This window comes from Perkinsus marinus, assembly GCF_000006405.1.
Source record: "Perkinsus marinus ATCC 50983 genomic scaffold scf_1104296970094, whole genome shotgun sequence".
In the NCBI taxonomy this organism is placed as follows: domain Eukaryota; phylum Perkinsozoa; order Perkinsida; family Perkinsidae; genus Perkinsus; species Perkinsus marinus.
The window spans coordinates 93,920-102,900 of record NW_003202570.1 but is presented as its reverse complement, the minus strand read 5'-3'; the positions used below and the strand labels follow the sequence as shown (position 1 = coordinate 102,900).

Sequence of the window (8,981 nt, the reverse complement as noted above, 5' to 3'; positions counted from 1 at the left end):
TTGAACGAATGATGTTGCTGGGCGTCGTAAACTGTACGCCCTCGAAAATATGATGCCTTTTTGTACGCTGATTACAATAAAAAATACAACTACAGTGTAAACTGTGGGCGTTTTGAATGTAATGAGTTTTCAACACATACGCCCAAGGCGTATCTAACGACACCTCTGGTTTGAACTTGTGAACTTCCTAATCTGAGTAATGTATAGGGACGTTGGCCTTAGCGAGTGCTAATGAGAGTCGGACAGCAGCGGAAGCGGCGGTAAAGCAACAGGAGGAGGCTGAGAAGAAGGCTAAGTAATAAATTTGGGGTAGATCATACCACGCTCTGGCGAACTGACAGCGAAAAGAGAGATAGTGGAGTCTAGCCGTTGAGCATACTTGAAAAGGCATTGTTCATGCGTTGATACAGCCCGACACTGTTTCCCCGAGAATGGTGGTGGAATATATGCTAGGGGGTGCCTCGCTGAGTAAAGGAGTTTATATACAAATTCAGGTAGAAGTGTACAGAAACCAACGAGAATTTTCTAAAATTTTCACATTGTCACCAACACATATGTTTGCTCGTGTGCATATTTTTCGACACTGTTCGTAACGATGAGGATGTGTTACATTCGCGTTTCGGGCAAGTCGTTTCCGAGCTGCTTTTTTGATCTCTAACTGTTCTCTATCACGTTCAGTTGGTGATGACTTCCGCTGTGCTATTGAAATAGAGGAGTTTTACGCGTTTAACGTGAAGTGGCGTATTACTTTACGTAAATCTAAGACGTGTATATCTTGCTATATATGACGTGCGTTGATGCGTATATCGACCGATAAGACAATTGTTTTTCGCGAAGTGAATTGTGAAATATGTTTTCACTAGAGTTTTTCATAGTACGGGTGCAACTCCATAATATCATAAATTGGTTAGTAAAGTACATGTTTATGTTCACACCCGAGGATTCGGCGTACGACTATTCGTCTAGGATTTCACAGTTATAGTAGTTTAGGTTTACGTAGTGGAAATAGTTATAAAAGTCTGATTCTCGGAGGTCCTATTCGAAAGATACAGATGATGTCCGATCATTGACCATTTCCTCAGAGAGCAAGAGGAAAAGGTAAAGAGCTTCCAGAGACAAGCGAGAAAAGCAGCGGGGAGTTCCAAGAAGAGTGGTACTACTAAGGACAGTAAAAATACCAGCAAGTCTGATAAGAAAAAGGCGACGACAACAGCAACAACAGTGGCAAAGGGAAAAGATGGAGATAGCGATGATGAGGATTCGGATGATGTAGTGTAGAAGAATATAGTGTATTGCAAATTTGATATGCAAATGTGAAGAATGTGTGTTTTCTATTCCAGGATTAATGATAGTGAACAACTTGTCGCTATCATAGTCTCGAAAGGTTACTTTTATCACATCACATGTTCATAGCAATGTTAACACTGTTTATGCGATATAGTTTCAGATCGATTTTTATTAATCTCGGAAAATAACGCACATTCGCATATCAAATTGACACGCACTGTATATGGTCCAACACCCACTAGTGTTAAGCATTATTTGACTTTGATTATTCTCAGAGTGATATTGTTGCCAAAGTACTAGATGGTGGTAACGGAGAGGATGTAGCGGCTAGTATCCAGCTGGCCGAGTTGAGGAAACATCAACAGGCTGAGATTGAGAAACAGCGGAATACTCTCGATGAGCAGCGGCGAGCCATAGAGGTAGGTACAGTGGAAAGGAGGGAAGCGGAATTATCGGTGTTGGAATATATAATCGGAATTTCACGCGTTTTACGTGAAGTGGTGTAATACTCCATGTGAAAAACCCGATATTAGCGCCGCTATGCAGTAGTCGCGGAGTAGGGTTTTTACTGGTGTTTTTCATTTCACGGGTGAAACTACAATATATCCATATTTGTTATCATGACGTATATTCAATGTATGTTTGCTCTCCTCAGCTGAGTTCAGGAGTTTCCTCGATGAAATACTAATTTGGGTAGAAGTGTACAGAAACCAAATTCCTCGAAATTTTCATATTGTCACCAACACATGTAGTTGACCATGTGCATATATTCCCCCTACACTGATCGTAGTAGATTTTGTAACTTGCTGTTGGGATGGTATGCAATCGATTTTCCTCGTCAAAAGGAACAACTATCTCCATTCGTAGGAGCAAACGGCCCGGTTGAAACAACTGCAGGAGGAGTTGAAGGCTCGAGCCAATCAACAGGAATTACGGCCGCATGCAGAGGCTCTGAGTACCGACAATGAAGAAGAAGAAGACGACGAGAGCAGTCCGAGCAACTCACCAGCAGTGTATCAGCCTTCTGGAGGGGTTTGGGTGCCGGGCCGGCCTGCGGGTCGGGAGGAGTATATCAACCAACAGCAGCCGTCTCAAGGAGCGGTGCCTTTGGTGAACGCAGTGTTGGTACCACCAGAAAAAATAGTTGGCGAACAGCAGCAGGAGGTGAGGGGAAGATCTGGAAGTATTGGTTGATCTTTATTCGTTTAGGTAGCATCACCGTCGTATGCCGCTGTTGCTAGTGGAGTTCCACCACAGTATGCAGCGTCACAGAGTGGCTTTGCAATACCACAAGTAGCGGGCGGAGCGAAGCGATGCATGTTTGTCATTTTGTTGACGATGTGTTGTGTAGGCACAAGTACCGATGCCGCCACCCAGGACCGTGCGAGTGCCAACGGCCGAGCTTGAAGGGCATCAGCCGTTACCGCAAGGAGGTAAAGTCGGTGGGTTGGGGGAGGGTTGGAGGATGTGCATGCGTGCAGGTCAACAGCAACAGTACTATACTCGTCCATCAGCAGCTCAGCAGCCACAGCAGTCGACGGTTCCGAAAGTGGTAACTCCATCACCGCCGAAGTTCCCTAAAGTCCCGACGGTAGGAGCGAAGAAGACGAGGAAAAGTAGCGGAAGCAACCCTCAAGTGAGTTATAAGGAACTGTGATACTTTCATGTGTGTTTCCTCACTCGGAGAGATCTCCGAATGAGCAGATGCTCCCGAGAAAACTTGACGCACTGTTGGTGCATCTTCCGCCGCTTCCTATCACCAATGGTGTCGTGTCACGCTAGCTAACTTCCAGGAATGCATCTTCGCTCCGCTTGAATTTGCTCACTTATTTGAGCAATATTTAAATGTCTGCAACTCGCCTCGGAAAATATCTTTCAGATGCCACCGCAAGCGAGTGTAGCCACTCCGGTAGAGGAGCCTGGTAGAGTCCCTGGGATAAGAAGAAAGGTGTTTGTGTTACGAAGCGAAATGGTTTAATTTTTGGTCGTCATTTTCAGTTGACAGGGAATTTGAGTGGTGCTGAAGGATGGCCTGGTGTGGAGACCCCGGCCCCGCCCGATTCGACGGAGTTTAAGTGGCCGCAACAATGAGCTGGAAGGAGGCATTCTCGTTTTTATAATCATCCTTCTGGGAGATGTGATACTTGCTGCTTTCGCATTCAACAGAAAAGTTTTGTGGCGCAGTGACGCTGACCAGTTTTGCCGAGTAAGTCAGCTGGCGACTAGTTCCTACAGTATTTATTCGCCGTGCGGCATTTGAGTTAGATAGTGCTATGAGCCCCTTGCATAAGAGCAACGCGATTGTGTGGGGCCTGGGTTTCTTGTAACTTGTGATTCAAAGGAATAGAGAATTGTCGTGGGAAGACTTGGGTGTCAAACTGGCCGCCCCTCTGTCTCGATGAGTAGTTGTAGACTCGAAGTGAGGGCATCTTTAATAGGCGTGATGCCTAGGGCATCGGTATGTCCGAGGAATTATGAAGCATCTTTCACTTTACAGAGGCTTAGTGCGTGCGTACGCAATTATGCCGCTTACCCCAGATAAGTACAGCGTTCGATAGGCTTTAATCCGGGAATTTCGGAGAGCAGAAACAGAGTCAAGGTTTGGTGAGCTTGCGTGAATATGTCATATTCATATAAATAAGCGCTCCTACGATTGTATGTCTATGACATTGATACTCATATCATATCACAATTACGCCTCTTCCACATAGTCATGGCTCTCACACGCCTTCTTTAAAGGAGAATCCCCATCACTATTCTTTTTCTCCTTGGTCTTAGTGCTACCAATTCTAGCTTCCTTGGCTTCAGGCCTTTCACCCGCCATGGAGTCCATGGCATGGAGCCAGCGCCAGAAGCTTCATAATTTTTCGGGACCTGCGGAATTTCACCCGGCGCTTCCGTCCTCGGGCCGTATGGCTGAGGGCGTGGGCCGCCGAGGCTGGCGACTCGCCGCTGACGAGTCGCACCCGAAAATGGTCACTGAGTTAGTGACACTGACCATTGGTCAGAGTTATGAGTAATAGTTCATTACCGTACTTTGTAGCGCAACACATTAGCGAAACGAAGTCTATTCAAGTCGAGCGTCCACTAACCTTGTGCCATGAGAACATAGAAGAGAACTGTTAACTCTGTCTTAAGATCGCTAACATTTGATAATTGATGTGCACCAGGGGTCACGTCACGTGAAATTCACGTCGTGAATCACATGGCCAAGCTGATCAAGCATATGCCCGATCGGCCATTTCGAGAAAGCACGAATTCATCTGCAAGGCGATCCAAATCTAACTCATCCGCAAAAGACCGATTCAACGAACATATACCATAAGAATTCAAGGAATTCTGTTGCATACAAGTACGCAACTTGATTTTACGCGTACGAGCCCAGAGAAACATCTTTCAGCACCGCAGCTCGTCGCTGGCAAAACAAGGAGGCAAGTCGTAAGGTCTCGATACTGCGGTAACAATTTGATAGTGTCACGTTTAAGGCAGTCAATCACATCTTCCATAGCAATGCGATCGTCTCCCGAAACTCTCCCCACAAGTAAAGAGGCTTTTATAACGCGCCGCTCATTATCAAAGGCCTCCCAGTCGATGGTAGTGTATAACTGTTCTAGCTTGTCGGGTACAGTATTCATCGTCAGCAAGCTATCTTCAATCGCCATCACCATTTCCAGGTCTTTCAGATCATATTTGGAGCTGGTCAAGTCGCAAACCTCCTTTAACAAGGCGCGGTGGATTCTTCCGACATGTTGCACCAACAAGAGATCCTCCTTCTGTTCACCCGGCAGCGCAACTCGGCGTGGGCGAAAGCCCTTCCGTGCAGCGCGTTCTAATCGCGGACTCTCTATGTGCATTTTCAAAGAGTCGTCTTCAACCATCTCGTAGAACCCTTTGAGCCTCGACCAGTCCTGGGCATATACTAAGAGGTTCGTCTGTAATCCCTCGATCATAGCTATAACTGCACACACTGACAGCTCAGGCGATTGGAGGGCAGCATGGATAGGGAGTCTGACATCATACGCAGCATCCTTGACTCTGAGAGCATGATGCGTACGAAAATCATCCATCCTGTTAACGAACTCTCTGGCCTTCACCCTATCCTCGCTATTTTCAGAAGACTGAGCTGCATCCGCTCGACCCCCAAAGAAATCTAATAGGGCTTCGTAGCTGATCAGAACTGCCTTGATAGCCCGACCATTCATGAGCCATCGTGTTTCAGAGAGAAGCTTGAGAGAAACTCTCTTAAGGGTTATATTGGGCTCGCCATTATCAGAATCGGTCTCATCATCAGAGAGGGCACCTTTACCAAGGTAACCTTGGTCTATATCGGCACAGAATGATTTCCATTCCTGTTGGCGCTTCTGAGAGCCCTTAATGTACCGAGCGATACCACCAACAAGCTCGAGGCTTGACAAGCAGGCTTCCACGTTCTCGGTGGACTGGCGGCACACCGAATTCAAAGCGTGTCCGGCACATTATAGATGTAGGATTGACTGATTCACCTTTTTGAATCTGGCCTTCACTCTTCACTGGATTCATTGGATTCACTGGATTCACTGGATTCACTGGATTCACTGGCGGGTTACGAATCGTAACCCGCCCGTAACTTACGAAGCCTATGCCCAGCGCCAACAAAAATTGCGTCCCAGTCAAGTTCGTCGGCTAACTGGTCGAGATAACTAGCTCTGGTCACCTCGTCATCGCCTTCGTCACCAGTTCATCGCCTGAGGCGATGAACTTACTCCTAGAGTAGGAGAACCAGCCCAGTTAGATGTTGGAACTGGTTACGGCTGTCCAATCCACTCACCGTTACGAGATTGAGTGCGGTTAAGCATGATGTTGTCTGGCAGGTGGACCGGAACCGACTCGCCTTGTCTATAGCTGCGAAGAGACTCATCGTCTTCAATGTTAATAATAGCCACATAGGCGAAGGTCTGGTTCAGTCCTATTCCGGCAGTGCGGCACTGCCAGTGCCCGCGCGCAGTAACAGAGAGCCGCAGCTGCTCCCGAACTTGAAGCGGTCAGTTATGACTTTGACTCGGGGGCAAAAGATATGCAAAAGGAGAGGGAAAAGGAAGAATAAGAGAGAGGAAAGAGAGAAAAGAGGAAGAAAAATGGGAGAAAATTTCTCCGAGAAATAGCTCCAGCTTCTGAACCTCGTTCTCGCTACGCCCCGCGGCGTCTCCCGCATCTCCATTAGGCTTCCGATCCCAGCGCATATACTAGCGCATCCGATCCCGGAAGTCTTGACGATGGAAACGTTATACATTGTAGGAGTTACTCATTGTTAAATGGCAGGCATTGTATCGCATTGCCTCCGAGAGCCGTCCAGCCTAGAGCCCCAAAAGCTTCCAGTAGTTGTGCCTCCGAAATGTTGCCAGCCGTGATAACAGGTATCAATATTATATCAGCTCGCGTCTCAGCTGTCAGCTGGCAGCAGCCAACCACTAATCCGTGAGTAAAACCAAATTCATTCGCGTAACGCATAACCAAATCTGAGTGCTGCGGTGCGAATAGATCCGGGAAATTCACTAGCATCTAAAATTCATTGCTATGCTATGGTAAGACATCCATACCTCACATAGACACGAACTCGCAGCCAGATGTCACCCCTCGAGGTGCATAAATCCATTTGGTCTCCTAGTCCTCGTTAGCAATGGTGAGACCTTTCCTCTTAGACAACCCCACTAGAGAGATAGCATCTCTCTCGGGAAATTAGTGCGAAGATCAAGATCCAACACGCGCAACATATGGAAGATAACACAAGCAGCTTGTGACAAGCTACAACGATTCCCCCTTTGGAAGGTAAAAATTCTGGCGCGTCGACCCCCGGTGCAACATGCTTCCATCAAAATGGATGAAACCCGGAGATCCCAATTGAATTGATTTGATCTTTATTCATCTTAATACGCGCATGATCGCGTTGTCTCCATCCCATCATGATTCCACCACAACGAAGGATTGTGACGGCATCTGCTGGGTGTGCTCTCCGACCCATCAGCGTGGCTCACGCAATTTATAGATAAGTCCGTGATGGATACCGGGCTGGCAGTCGATGTTGAGTCTAACTACTCCAACCCGATGGTTCAAAACAATACTCATGCCAGAACGGTTTAGATACAACATTTTATCCCCGTAAGGAAAAACGGTGACCGAAAGTCAACAGTCCGTTGCCACTGATCGTCTTGATGATAAACAGTACATCATGAACACTCGATGAACCAATAATGAAGCATGCGAGACATAGCAACAAGAGAAGGCGATTGAGTACTCTCAAATTCGACTCCATTTTTCAGGAAAAAATCCATCTTTTTCACGAACTGCACAGGGCTTTCTGAATGCTCGAAAATAACAAGTCCACATCACTGAATGTAGTGAAGGGGCTACCAAACGCCACTCTAATAATCGGTGTGCCATCAACCAGTTTAGAGGGGTAACTGAAATTCAAAATGTTTAATTCAGATCGGGTAACTCTGCCGTTTACATCAAGAATCCGTCCTTTTCCGCCTCCTTCAGTATCCTTGAATTGAGAGAATGAGGGACGGCCGTGAAACACACAAGTCCGAAACGGTTAGTGATGGTCAAGTCCAATTGACCCTGCAAAGAAGATCAACTCTAAGGAGCGTATTTTTTCTTAGGCAAATCAGAAAATTCAGCATTTCATGCCAACCAAGTAGTGTTTCGAGCTGAAACTTCAACAAGGCTTAAATACAGAGATGAGCTACCATACACTAGAGCAAAACGGTTTCATATTTATATACACTTTTTAAGAGTTTTATGAGTGAGACGGATTGAAGACCTGCGCCTGAACTGAGCTTCCCGTGGGGAAAAACTCAGCGAAGTGCCGGTCTTCTTGCGCTGAGTAGCTCGACCTTACAAATAGCCACCTTCTTGTCAGCGGTTTGGTCTGTCGCAATACCGGAAACAGCGAGAGCAAAAGAGAGAGAGACTCGTATATAAGGGTGCGCCAGAATTTCACACCCCAAAACCGTGCAAATTTCTCATGAACGTGTTCGTATTCAAACGAATGTCGAATATGCGTAGAGCGAACCGGCAAATGCAGAAGTATTAACGGAAAAATTCAGCAACACTTGATGAGTGTAATAATATGTTATCGCTCCCCCTTCGAAATGTTGTTCGCTATCACTTATGATGTAATCGATGATGAGCCCAACCAACACTGTGTAGGGTCATAAGGGGCATGCGACTGGTTATAACGGTATTGGGGGAATAAAACGAGTTCGGGTAGAAGTGTACAGAAACCAAGGAGAATTTCTCGAAATTCTTTCAGAACTCCCATATTGTTACCAACACATGTACATAACCATATGCATATTTTCTCACACTGGGTCATAGATTTGTCAATGCATCCGTACTCTATGCGTGTATATTCTTGAACAATTATGTCGGAATAATCATCTCACATTAGTAGTTCCATCCAACTTCAGCTTTTCCCTCAATCGTTGCGCGCATTCTATATCATGGGATATACTCGCTCGCAGGTGATCAATTCCGAAGTATTGCAACACTGCCCAAATACGCAATGCTCTCCATTTGCTGTAAGTCGGCAAAGACCTGATGATTTTCCATATCACGACTTTGAGGACGTACATACAGTGCGTGATCCATTTGATATGCGAATGTGTGTTATTTTCCGAGATTAATAAGAGTCGATCTGAAACTATATCGCATAA

The 8,981-nt window shown here is 46.2% G+C and overlaps 2 protein-coding genes across 2 annotated transcripts in view; one reads left to right on the top strand and one right to left on the bottom strand.

Moving 5' to 3' along the window:
* Positions 1-3,527, top strand: part of Pmar_PMAR018372 (M protein, serotype 12 precursor, putative) — a 7,156-nt gene extending 3,629 nt beyond the window's left edge. Inside the window, exons 11-19 of the mRNA XM_002767725.1 lie at positions 208-295; positions 1,083-1,269; positions 1,563-1,706; positions 2,155-2,451; positions 2,497-2,580; positions 2,639-2,720; positions 2,769-2,923; positions 3,167-3,235; positions 3,286-3,527. Coding sequence (XP_002767771.1) covers positions 208-295; positions 1,083-1,269; positions 1,563-1,706; positions 2,155-2,451; positions 2,497-2,580; positions 2,639-2,720; positions 2,769-2,923; positions 3,167-3,235; positions 3,286-3,378 — 1,199 coding nt within the window. The 3' untranslated portion in view covers positions 3,379-3,527. The remainder of the gene's footprint in view (positions 1-207; positions 296-1,082; positions 1,270-1,562; positions 1,707-2,154; positions 2,452-2,496; positions 2,581-2,638; positions 2,721-2,768; positions 2,924-3,166; positions 3,236-3,285) is intronic.
* A 5,184-nt stretch (positions 3,528-8,711) lies between these two features.
* Pmar_PMAR018371 (hypothetical protein) lies at positions 8,712-8,862 on the bottom strand (the record flags this gene model as incomplete). The annotated part of the gene is made up of 1 exon (XM_002767724.1): positions 8,712-8,862. A coding segment is annotated over one exon (151 nt), but the record flags the coding sequence as incomplete, so codon positions are not given.
* Between the last annotated feature and the right edge of the window lie 119 nt (positions 8,863-8,981).